Source organism: Poeciliopsis prolifica, unplaced genomic scaffold (assembly GCF_027474105.1).
Source record: "Poeciliopsis prolifica strain line A6 unplaced genomic scaffold, Auburn_PproV2 SCAFFOLD015, whole genome shotgun sequence".
In the NCBI taxonomy this organism is placed as follows: Eukaryota; Metazoa; Chordata; class Actinopteri; order Cyprinodontiformes; family Poeciliidae; genus Poeciliopsis; species Poeciliopsis prolifica.
In genome coordinates this window covers 11,366,515-11,379,956 of record NW_026562390.1, presented here as the reverse complement: position 1 = coordinate 11,379,956, position 13,442 = coordinate 11,366,515, and the positions used below count along the sequence as shown (strand labels likewise).

Genomic DNA, 13,442 nt, shown 5'->3' with positions numbered 1-13,442 from the left:
CACTTTAGCATCCCTTCAGTATCAGTATTACCGTCTCTACTTATTTGGGTTATCTGCAGCTTTCTCTTCTAATGCAGCAGGTAGAGTTACTGTTTTTAATCAAGTCAGAATATTTACTGCGAGCAGCTTTACCTTGGCGTTTCCAGGACGTTCGGGGAAGACTGTGTGGTCCGTGGGTTGAAACCTCCAGGAGGAGCCCCAGAAAAACTCCCAGCACTCCAAATCCCATATTGGACTCTGAAAGCTTTGGAACTGTGAAGTTTCCCCTGCAAGAGCGCAAAAAGAACAACTCAAAGTCAATGAACCGAAACCTTCACCTGCTTTCCTCGTCTCAGAGATCCAACGTTTGTTAAATGGAGTGATGTCGTGCAGTGGAAACTGACAATTGGGGGAACCAACTTAAAGTTCCCGAAAGCAGACTCATCCTGTTTCAGTAAAAAAATTTGCATACTGAATGCCATGTACATTAGAACAAAATCTGAACTGAATCAAAAACAAAGACATGAAGCCAGACAGAAGCACTGCAACAGTCAATCAATAGGTTTCTTCTAAAACACAGACGGCAATCATCTACTCCTTTATTTTATGTGTTCAGTTCATGGGGTCATGAGTCATACAGATCTCAGGACAATTCAGACAGGCAGAAAATTAGAAATGAACAGAAATGTTCCAGTCATGGTTTAAGAGGATTTGCTGCTTTTCTAAATACCAAGATAAACAAAATATGTATTTATGGGCTGTTTGTCAGAGAAAATGAGCTAATTCATGAGGTCCTGGTAATTTTGGCTTTTCTACATTTTGAACCTTAGTCATTTAGATAATTTACCATCTTTTCAAGCAAGACATGTCATCATCACTTTGCAAACCAATAATTTAAAGTAATGTTCTGCAATTTATTCACTCAACTCTTCAGAAATGTGGTTATGGGACTCTGCCAGCAGGGGGTAATTTCAAATCAATGTGTGTTATGATGTGCATTTATCCCCATAACTTAAAAAATACAAACAAGCTGTTAAAGCATAAAACTATTGTTTATAAATAGAAATTATGACAGTATGGTTTAAAGGCCGATGTTATAAAATCGGTTGTTTATAAGTGCAAAACAGAAGGATGAAACAAAATGGCAATATTTAGGTATGAAATGGGGAAGCTACAAATTAGTAAAGGGGCAAAATTACTTGGAGCCAGACATTTGGATAAAGATTTTATGCCATTTCTGAATAATTAAACTTAATCTTGGAGGGCGCCATTCCTACTTGGATATGGATTGTAGGGAGAGGAAAAAAACGTATATGCCTTTTGAAATGTTAAATCACACAGCTTCAGGTGCTGAAAACACCAGAAATTCATTTTGTTCTGTCAGGTTCCCTCCACCTTTTTTCCTCTTTTCATCCACAAGACCTAAAATTACCACCTCCGATCAGCAATAAACTTATAATATAAATGTGTTGGGTATGTTTCATTTCTGTCAACAACATGGCTATAAACCTTTCACCTCGCAGAAAGGAAATTACACCTGTTACTGCTCTGAGGATGAAAAAAAAAAAAAAAACTTGATCTGCTTGCCTCCGGCGATGACGATAATAACCAAAGCCTTCATGTCAAACCTGCTGGTATCCATCCATTATCAGACATTTCTTTTTCCATTTGTCAATAAGATGAATCACAATGACTTTTTGTCCTCTGTCTTTTCTAGAGAAGTGCATGACAAAGACTTGATGAAGCTGATTTGTCCCATTTATGCAGGTACCCATTTTATCTGGACTGTCCTCATGTGGCTGATGTTCTGATAGTTTATAAAACCAGTTCTAATATAACATCTGGTTTTTAACAGCTCACACAATTTGAGTTCTCTTACTGATAAAACAGCTAAAATATAGCAGAATAAATAATTAACTACTACATTTGCTTGGTCTTTATCTTGACTGTTTTATTTTTGGAAACTCAGAAAAATGACAATGTTCCTAGTAGGGGTGTCACTCACAAATCGCAGATGACAAAAGCTAAAAATGGGACAAGTTACACTGCTTACTCTAATGGTGGTCTAAAAACAAAAAAAGCAGTAAAAGCTGAATTAAAATAATAAGTTGGGTTTATTTTAGGACCATGCCTTTCACAAATGTTACTTAGAGGGATAGAATCTGGGTCAGGCCAGGTTGGACTTTGTAGGCCTGATCTAAAGTCAATCCCTCCCGCCTCCTGTCGACAACGAGGCTGAGCACAGGGAGCAGTCTGCTTGTTTGGTGTCCTCTGTGTTTACCTTGAAATATCTCCAAAGTACAGACTTTTTTTTGGAGGATCAACAAATAACTTATTGGTGTGTTACCACCACCAGTTAGTATGAAGTGTGGTTTATCCTTCGAGTTGCACCACAACCCAGCCCTCGAGAAAAATCCAGCAGAAAAGTGGTATCGGTTTGTAGTATCGGCTTGCTTTACAAGTACAAGTACTTGACACTGGTATCGGGGCACCACTAAGTTCCTAGTCAGAAGTTTCAAATAAAATCGTTGGTAAAAAAAGAAGCAGCTTTAAAACATTTGTGAAGTATTGCAATAAATCTTTAAATCTGCTCTAAATCCTCTAAATGTGGCCAGAATTATTGCAGTTTGAGAAAAGCAAGGCAGAGAACTCAAAATGATCTCAAAGGTCAGTTTTCACTACACTCAGTTCAATTCATTGTTACTTGCGCAAAAGACCAATTACCTCCTCCTTTTACTCAATTATTGTTGACACTGAAAAGGCTTCAGCTGGGAGGGTGATTAAATGGCATAATTCAATTGTAAAGCTTATGTGCTTCCTTTCTGCTGATCCAGTCATGTGAGAGCTGCTGTATTAAAGCCTCGTACCCTGGTTTGTGTCTCATTTAAACACAGGATGTTGGCCTTTAGGGAGCCATGTGCATCCGGTGTCTTATGAAAGAAGGTTTTAGTGGCAGCAATGAGCAAAGGGCAAGTTCCAAGCTCAGTGCACACTTCACCTCTGAGTAAGCAACGCGATCTTGCACTAAGCAGGTTATTCTGGTTTTACATCACTACACAACTGAAAGAATGTAAAGTAAGAACACTGCAAAACGGTCGCAAAACAAACGTGCTTAACCAAGAAGCACAAATTAAGCCATAAAAAAATAAACTAGAGATGTAACAAGAAACTAACTGATTACCCATGACTACTGGCTGCCCAATAGTTAGACTCTCCAGGTTCCTCCCACAATAAAAAAAAAACATGACAGGAATTAGTCTCTCTAATCTGTCCTTAAGAGTGAAGGTGTGCATGCTTGGTTGTTTGTTTTGTGTTGGCCTGTGATTTGCAGGCAACCTGCCCAGCGTGTACCCATCTCACGCCAGAGGACCACTTCAGATAGGCGCCCAACAAAACTGCAAGAATAACAGACAAAGGCTGAATGTTCAGATGAATCTCCAATTCATTCAGGTTGTGAAAGTGTAAGGCTTTCAGCAGATGATTTAGATTTAGATGATCTAGATTTAGAGAAGTTTAACATTTAGGAAACAGGATCTGTATTTTTGCATCAAGCTGTACATTCTTGTAATACTGGCTACATTAATCAGACATAAGATAGTAATCAATTTTGCTCCCAATATAGTATTAAACATCACCAAGAGTTTGCACCAGGGATTAGAATATTATCAACTAAATTCTAACATCTTCAAATACCACAAACACTGTATGGTATTTCGCTAACGTACACTTACTTGTACTAAAAAAAACTTCTCATTCAAATTTACTGAATAAATTAAAGAACACAACAAATAAATCATTGTTGATTGCTTTTTAATGACCCAGTGCCCATGCTGTGACTCATTAAGCTCAAATTTAGGTTAGTAGTTCGTCCCAGTCGTCCGTTTGGGGGGGAGAGATGTATCATATGGCATGGCAGTGCGTAAAATCAGCCAGGCTCAATCCAACATGAGACAAGGAAGGGAAATTATAATTGATTATTGATCCATTTCTAAATGAGAACAACAAGGCCTTTAGGCCATGACCTTTACCAACACTGAACCTTCCACCCTTCAGAAATTTCACAAACAAAATCTGTTAGAGCTGGAATTCCATCCCAGCTTCAGGCTCAACCATGGACTCCATTCTGCTAAACGGGGGGAGTCAAACACACAAGCATCCATTGTTTGCAGAAGATGAGGGGAGCCTCCACTCGACTCCATTCCACCCTGCTTCACATCCGCGTCATCACTGAGGAGTAGTCGACAGTGAATAGAGAGAAAGGCTTTACCTCCCCCTCGAACCCCTTTCAGTTCTTTTGCTGCCTTGCCAGCCTAAATGCCAGGACAGCTTAGCCATAAGTAAGGGCCCCCCAAGGCAAGCCGGACTTTTTAAATATCACACAAGTCCATGAGGTCCGAGTACAGGGTGAAAATCTCAGACGATCACAGCAGAAACATGACAGAAAGCTCAGGAGGACAATAATTTCTGTGTTTATGCTTGGAAGTAAAAAAATTAAATAAAATAAAATAAATAAAAAAATACCCTTTGGGCACATTCCATAAGAAACAGTTTCCCACTAGACTCAACCATATAGGCTATTTGAACTCGTGACACCTCCATCATTCCTGCCACTCTCTCCCCCATTTAGGGCGAACCCCGGGCTTCAGAAGCGTTTGAGACTCAGTCTTACAGTAGCAGAAAGAGCATACGCTCATGAGTCGATGCTGCTGAGAAATGTAGGAGTATTTAAGACTGTAACCATGCTGGCTGGTCTCTTTGAGCCCTTTGTGTACCCAGCTCAGCTCTGCTGTCTGGGCAGAGAGCGGACACCTGTTTGGGGCCTTGAAGTTCCCAGCACTGTGCTGTTAGCTGGCTGCAGACACTGGCAGGCCATCCAACAAGTTCAGGAAAGAAGAAACAAGAAGTGAGAGCTTATCTGAGCACTTGAGTCTTGGCCATATTTTCTTATACTGGTGCCATTGCTACTTGACTAAAGTAGCTGGCTGGGAATAAGTTAAAAAAAAAAAACTTCAGGCCTCCAAGTTATACTGCTCTCCTTTTCCATTTGTTTTAAGACTAAAATGTATCAAGTGCTGGACTGTAAATAAGTCTTTTAAGAAGTAGCCAAAATAAAAAATAAGGTTGGATACTTTAAGGTAAGCAGTTTCTTAAGAATAAATAAATAAATAAATGAACTTCAGCAAAACATTAGAACATTCAGAGCCTCCTGAAAGTATTCGTACTCCTTGAACCTTTCCACTTTGTTTCACATTGTAGCAACAAACTACTTATATTTTATTGGTATTGTAAATGATAGACCAACGCAAAGCAGATAAGAATATTTCAAAATAAAATTCAGGTTGGCTCACAAGCTGGATCAGGAAAAGAAGGTCATCAGGTCGAGAGAGAGAAAATTTGGTTATGTCATATATGAACTATACTTTTCTGTGCAAAAGTACCATAGTTGTCTCATCATCCAACCTTTTCTATAAAGTAGAAAATGATTCAAATGAGGCACCAGATTCTTCAGGGAAAATGTTTTGAATCGTCTGAGAAGAAAACCCTGAAAAAAATGCCCAGATGTAGATAACCTCAATCCAGACTTCTGCACGGGAGTGAAAACTGTCAAGAAAAAAAAAGAAATTGAGTAAAAAAGTTATAGTTTCCTGCTCTATTTAATAGTTGTGAAGCAAATTTCATCCACATCCTGCCTTGTGATCAACTTAGATAAACTGGCTCCCATCTTGTTCCCTCGCAAAACACCAGCCCCACTTCTCTTTAAGTGGGTTCACCACTTTCCACCTCATTTTGATGCAAAGTGCGCCGACAAGAAGCTCAGCATCCTGTCAGCAGAGAGAGTTGAGGATCCAAAGCAGAATGGAGTCCGGACTTAAGGAAGTTAGACATTCAGCGCCTGCCAACATCTCTGAGCTCGCAGGAGCTCCTCTTTTCCAGCTATTCCCCTGGTCATCAGAATCAATACAGAGACGCTCTTCTTCCTTTTGCTGATGTAAGCCAAGAATGTTTTTTTGGCTTCCTCTCTTGATGTAATACCACACACAGACAGTGGAACAGGAAATCTGCTGGAAGTAGTTTGTATATACTGGAAAGAAATTGGCACAAGAGTTTGTATACTAAATTGCTCGCTAACTTTTTTTTTCTTCTTTAAGCTCTTCATACCTGCTGTATTACTAAAAATTCCTCAACAGCTAGATACCAGACTTTGTTTTTGATGATGACTGGCCAGCGTAGACAGACATCTGCACAGTTCTCACCCAGCTGTGGAAATGATACAGACCGCCAATCCGAAGTGCTTAAGTACAAGGCAACTGAACTACTCTTGTTACCTCTCAGCCAAAATGCTTCTTTAATTCTGAACATGGTTGGACGTTTTTATGGGGGAAGATAAAAACAAATCCCTGGTGCTGCTGACTTTCCATTTCTTCAATATTGGAAAGATTGTGTGGTGTTTGTTTTTACATCACATTGTGATTACTATATCAATTGTGATAAATACAATCCCCTTACTTTTCTTTCTTTAAATCAACTATTGGGGTGTAAATGGTTATACAATATAACTCAGATATATTGTAATGTAGTGTTTTTATACTTCTTCTTTGAAGTTTTTTTTTCCCAAACTTGAGTAATGTTAGAGGCAACCCTGTCCTACAGAATGAGTGAGTAAGGGATTCTTCACTTGAAACAAAATACAGGGATCAAAGAGGATGAAATCTGATGGGGACAGATGTCTGTTGCAGTGCCATTTACAGATTAATGGAGTTTGGCTACAGATGTGGCAGAGATCCGAGCTTGCTTATATGTGCATGTGATGATGCCAACTGTGGGCATCGGATTCCTCTTATGAGATTTGACTGGAGCAGAGATCCCGTTCTAAAATACTGCTAGGTGCTAAGGAGGTTTTGGGTTCCATTTCTTGTCAAGCTGAATCCTTTTTGGCATACACAGCCAGGAATGTACAACTTGTCACAGTTTCAAAACTGCAGCTAACAAACCTTCAGCTCACTTTTACACCTCCATTTGGTAGTTGTGACTATAATGTAACTCCAGATTTGATTATTTTTGAAAAAAAGAAACAGGTACATGTTGACATTGCCAGTTCTTTTGGACCAAATTCCTCTTACAGGGACAAGTAGAACTGATAACAAATAATCTCAATGTAATTTATTGAGAGTTTGTTACCTTTTTTTGTTTTTTTACAAATAAAATAAGACCATATGCATTATGCATTTGTGATTAGTTTGTAAATATTTAGTAGAACTCTCTTTTTGCAGCAGTTATAGTGTCACCAGTTTGCTACAAATAGGAACTATGCTTTTTTTAAAATATATTCTACTTTTGCAAAATTGCTCAAGCAAGTCTCTATGAACAATTTATAAATCTTCCCCTAAATCTTCAGCTAGCTTTAGGTCTGGACTTTGACTGGGCCATTTAAACATGCATTGATCTAAACCATCTATTGTAGTGGCAGCTAAATATTTAAGGTAATTGTTCTGGAAAATGAACATCCTCCCAACTCATCAGTTCTTTGAAACTTTTCAGTGGTTTTTGTCCAGAATAGTCCTGTATTTAGCTCCACCTATCTTCCCATTAACTTCAAAACACATCCTCACCGCATGGTGCTTTAACCACCATCACCAGTGGGATATGGAGTTCACAGTGATGTGCAGTGCTAATTTCTGCCACTCACTGGCCAGTGGAACAAAATGTTCAACTGTGGTCTCATCTTACCAAAGCACCTTCCTCCATAAGTCATCTAAATGTGTTTAGTAAACCTTAAAAAGGAAACTTTTATGATCTTGTATAGTGTTTTCAAACCTAAACTTGCTTTTAACTTCACCCCAAAATGATCCCTGACTTGTATGCTGTGCACTTTGATCTTCATGATGCCATTCGCTTGTCTACAAACCTCTGATGTCTTCATAAAGCAGCTCTTTTTAAATGCATATAGGGATTAGGTTATGAACAGATGACAGTGATTTCTACAAATCCCAGAACAACATTCATTAGCAAAAATGCCACTTGTTAAAGGGTTAAAAAAATACAATGGAGCTTTTAGTTGTGATGCATTAAATAAAAATAAAAATGTATTTGTTTTTCAGCATTTGTATTGCCAATCACTAGGCAAGTCAAAAGGAGAAAGTAATGATTTTAGAGTGATTAATCATTTAATTAGTACCACCTTAATCAGTAATGGTGCTTTCAATGACTTGCAATTAAATTCTGGTACACAATACATTTGATTTAATTACATAAATTATTCCAGTATGGCTTGTAATTCTTCAGGCAAATGTGTGCTTTCAGGTGATATATACCAATAAAGCCACACCAAGTTCACTCAGCTGTGCAAAGTGCACAAAACAGCTGGATAGTGGTCAGAATAACCACAGTACATGATCCAGAAAATTATTGCACTTTATCCACAGTGATTTTGCAGGATGACAGATCGAGACGAAATGTTCAACTCTAACATTTACTAATGCAATACATCATTCTTAAAGGCTTCATATAGAATGCAAAACAGTTCGGAAACAACGTTTTGTGTTCAGAAGGAGAAACAGTAGGTAAAACCTAAACTCTAGGTAAAGCATCAATGACAGTCCAGATGGCTAAACTGAGGAAAAAGGATGTGTACAGGGTATAGAAAATGGAAACCCTCCTATATAATTACTAGTCATAAGGCCCCTGCTGAGCAAGCATGTCGACCTTAAGTGGCCACAGCAAAGGCAAATAAAGGGTCAGCTCCAGTAAAGGGTATATTTAGTCTGCCGATGGTGAGCTTTTTAAAAACAACACACCCTTGCACTGAGTCACATGGCTCTGGAGGATCTGAAAAACTTCCCTATAAACATGAAGGCAAGTGAAGTTAGCTAACTAGAAGATTACTGTGTGGTGTTCCCCGTCAAAGCACTGAATGCGGCTCTGTAGTCCAGTATAAAAACATAATCACCAGGCTCCCTCTCTTTTAATTAAAGGAGGAAAAAAGTGGGGAAATTTTACTACAAACATCTGCAGAGACAGGTTTAGGAAATACCCTCGAAGAAGAAACTTCTGAAATATGAAAATTGTTTTTCTGTAATTTGATACCACACACAAAGACATGAGGGTAAAGCATTCCCTGAAGACATCTGGCTGTATTTTATTGTTTTGGCATTATGCATGTATTAATCGGCATATTGGTGTTTTAAGGTTGTAGATTTTAGTTACAAAGTTGCAGAAAATGCATTGTTGATATAGTGCAGCTCAAATGCGACACATTTGGGTTTATGCAACCCAAAATTTAAATCAGAGGATATATGGTAGTCACCTCTCTCTGAGAAAATAATGGCCCTTTTAATTTACTACATTGCTGGACTGGAAGCATGTAATGTCAGACTATTTTCAGAAGCTCTGAGAGTCCAGCTGAAGGTCTTGTGGTCCCAAACCAGGCAATAGTTGACACATTAAATAGCAGCGGCCATCTGCAGGTGACTTCATCTTCCACAAAGCAGCACACAGCACCTTGCATTTTTTCCACATTTGGTAACACAGACATTATTTATGAGAATCAAAATCTAGATTGACATTCCTGCCCAGTCTTCATTGCAAAATAACTCAAACTGATGTATAAATGCCCTTGTTTTTTTTTTTTTTTTAGGTCTTGGAACAAATTTTGATCTTTAACTACGCTAACAAATATTCCATTCTCATAGTAGCTCTGGATGTATTTTATGCGTTTATGTGCTGCTGGAAAGTGAACCACTGTCCCGGACTCAGGACAATCCTAGAAGAAAAGCTGTTAAACTATTAGCCAATGTTCATTTGAGCTTCTGAAGAAACACATCCCTACAGCATGATGCTGCAGTTTAAAAGCTGTGAGTACTTTTTAAAACTGCTTTATATCCAGATTTGAAATTGAATATAACATGTTGGACATCTTTGTTAATTTCTAAGCAATCCTCTTTTTTTATTTTTTTGCTTTTGACTTAGTGGTAAATAGATACAATTGGTCTTCGTATGATAGTCACAAGGTTTTCCCACCAGTCTAGGAGTCTTTAATGAATCCATAGCAATTCCTTCAAGCCTGCTATATTTTCCCCTATCCTTTCTGCTTTTCAACAGGACTCCTTTCTCTCCTCCAGGCGCTGATTTCATGGTGGTAATTTTGGCCGGCAGAGAGACAAACCTCCTTTAGTTGGCTGTGTGAAAACTCACCCATCACCCACAGGCTATTTCAACTCTAACAGCGTGTCCCCCTGAACTTGGCAATCAAGCACACAACACACTAATTTCCCCACTTCTTTTCTTCACACCACGAAGGAATAAACAATACAAAGCCTAAAACTTCGAACACCTATCATGGTGGTTTCTCGTGATCTGGCCAACAGATTTGGGTCAAGCATTCTTTTCCTGCACAACACAGTGAGTACAGTTTACTGGTACAGAGATTAACGATTCATTCCTTAAAAGCTGGGTCATTCACTTCCTAGGGAAGTGGGTGAAGTCTCAGCTTTTAGCTAGCTAATGCAGACATGCCTATTTTTATAGATTAAGCAATATTAAGCTAAAAAAAATTATAAGGGGCAATTTGTGAATATTTGGGTACTAACCAGTCTTTTGATAACTTAAGGAAATAGACAAGAAAAAACATCCCTTATCAGGGTGATTTGTAAAAGGTGATTAGTAACTAATTCTGGATGTATAAACAATAGGCACAGTGAAGTTTGTACAAATATTTTTCTTTTATGCCCTTAAGGTAGGAGGATATTTGCCATATTTTCTTTCATTTGTTATGTTTTCATTTTTTTAGGGGTAAAATCTCCAATTTGTTCTCCTGCTTCATAAACTTAACTCTGTTCTGATTGGAATACTTTAATAGCTACTGTGGTGTGCAGCCTTCTCTACTTTTGACACGTCTCTCCAACATGTACAGCTGTTTGCTGCCGAGAGCAAAACCAGAACTGTGGCTAAGCACAGACGCAGGCAGGGCTGAGGCCAGCCGCCCACAGACACGCACCTTCACAGCTCTTTTACTTTGATCATTTTAAGACGTGGCAAACAAGCTGAGGAAAAACCTCTGGCTCATTCAATCCACAAAATAATATGTGCAACCTAAAATACAATTTTTAAAGTTATACAGTCAAAAATAGGCAGCATTTTTTGATAATTAGTCAGGCAAAATTAGCTGGTTGGTCAACACTAAGCATCAATTCTTTTGCAGGTTCTGCTCAAAGTGCAGTAGATTTACAAACATGCTGGATGCGAGTCACATGACGTCTCCAACATCAGCTCTACCGTTGCCTAATGAGAGAAGCCACTGCTTCAGTCAACCTAATTTTAAGTCCCGGGTACACAGTTGCTAGAAACAAATAAAATTCTTCATGTCAAGTAAAAAAAAAAAAACCTAAAAAATAAAAATGAAATACTAAAAAGAATTTCCAGTGAGCTGCCACACTTAAGAAAAATTTGTATTTGCAATAAAAAAGCAAAACTGATAAAATTTTACCACTGAGTTTATTATAACTGAAGTCCATGCAGCTTTATATCATTTACCGGCAACTGGGTTAAGCTTAAACTAATGCAGGGAAAAGTGGGTTGCACAAGTAAAAAAAACAAAAAAAAAAAACACCTTATGCAGGCACCACAATGAAATGCCGAGGGAAACACCAGAGAAAAAAAAAGTTGTGGAGGAAAAAAAGTTCATTCTCAGAATATTTTCATAGTTATGTAACTGCATGTATTCCTGGAAAGTTAGTCAAGCTTCACTTTATAACTTTTATAGACAGGTTTTGTTTTTTGTCATCAAAATATTTTTTTTCTCAAGGCTATATGTTATTTGCTTAGTATTAGCAGCATTATTTATAAACTGTATTTTTATTAAATGAATCATCAAAGTATGATTTTTCAAAACAAGATGGTGTGTTTTTTTTGTTGGTTTTTTTTGCATTTCATGTTCTCCAGAAGCTCCGTTGCATCACAAAAAGGTTTCTCGTCTTCACGAAAGCCTTTTATGACTCTTAAATGATTGATTGTTTTACATTTCAGTGAGCAGTTTGAAAGCTAACAGAAGTGCAGACTGATGCCTTTGGATGAAACATGCATCCTGTTACACCTTCAATTGTTCCACAACAGAAAAACATCCAACATGTGTTTAAAGTCTCCTTTCATGATCAAATGGAGCTGAGCAACATCCTGTATTGATTGTTTAGCACAATGCAATGACAACTGTCTTCAACCTCCTGCTGACTTGTTTCGTTGAAAGAGTGAAACCTCACCCATGGCGTGTTGTTTTTCATGTTTTCAATTTATATCTACATTGTGTCCAATAATCAGGTTACTTAAAGTTACTTTGAGGGTGAAGAAAGTACATGCAGTGAATTTATAAATATGCTCTTAAGCCTACATAATAAATACATGAACTTATTTTTTCTTACTACATACAGCCTTATCCATAGCACTTTGGCATTTGGAGAAAAGCTTCAGAGCTCTAGAGTTACAGTTGCTAAACTATGACTGAGTAATTGCTGTGTAGAGCAATCACTCAGGAAAATAAAAGCAGAGCCAAAGAGCAATGTTTGCAGTCCAAAACACCAGTGCAAGGCACCCAAGAAAGCCTTTCATTAAAAACACCATCAGGTACACACACACACACACACACACACACACACACACACACACACACACACACACACACACACACACACACACACACACACACACACACACACACACACACACAAAATCAAAAGCAAGAATGAGTAGCTTCAGGAATTATTGGTGGAAAAGCTCAAAGATAAAAAAAAAAAATGAAAAAAGAATCAAATCCCAGTCAGGTTGCCCAGGTGTGCTCATGCAGCAAAAGTTAATAATAAAAGAAAACAAGCAAAACGTCACGACACGTACAAGTGCGGGTTGGGTGAGCAACACTCGTTTTTAAGCTTGCGGGCTTGAAAGCAGCTCAGTATCGGTCTGCACAGCAAACATGGAGTGAGCGAGGAAGAGAGGAGGTAGAGGAGTATAGTTTCTGACCTGTGGCTCCTAAAAGATGCGACGCTCTTCCTCTTGAGAGAATTATAATATCCTCAGGCTAGGGAGGGCGAGAAGACACACAGATCAGACAAGACAGTTATGTGATGGTGTCACTGTGCGCATGCCTAAAAGGGGAAGAAGGTTAGAGGTGTGTGGTTAGTTTGTCAGGACACAGTTAAAACAATTAGTTAACCCAACACCATGTGATGCTTCATTAAGATGTTGACATATATACCCCTTCAAAACTAGTCAAGTTTACCTAAGTTCACACATCGTGCTTTAGATAATGGAAAAAGGACATTTCCTGTTGATGAAAGTTTACATTTTCACACTATAAAATTTGCTAAAGAAAAAAAAAACATACAAGGAAATGTTGTCTAATTCAGTACTGGTTTTAGATTCAAACATTTTTTTTTTTCTGAAAAAATTGAAAAGCGCCTGCAATGTCCTCTCAAAGG

The 13,442-nt window shown here is 38.2% G+C and overlaps 1 protein-coding gene across 4 annotated transcripts in view; it reads right to left on the bottom strand.

Annotated features, from left to right (window-relative positions):
• Positions 1–13,442, bottom strand: part of sema4d (sema domain, immunoglobulin domain (Ig), transmembrane domain (TM) and short cytoplasmic domain, (semaphorin) 4D) — a 39,899-nt gene that overhangs the window by 13,824 nt on the left and 12,633 nt on the right. For 3 of the 4 annotated variants that reach the window (XM_055040360.1, XM_055040357.1, XM_055040358.1), the window contains exon 3: positions 133–266. In XM_055040360.1, the coding sequence (XP_054896335.1) occupies positions 133–266 (134 nt within the window). Of the gene's footprint in view, positions 1–132; positions 267–12,984; positions 13,043–13,442 lie in introns of all 4 variants that reach the window. The other variant, XM_055040359.1, reaches the window with a different exon arrangement.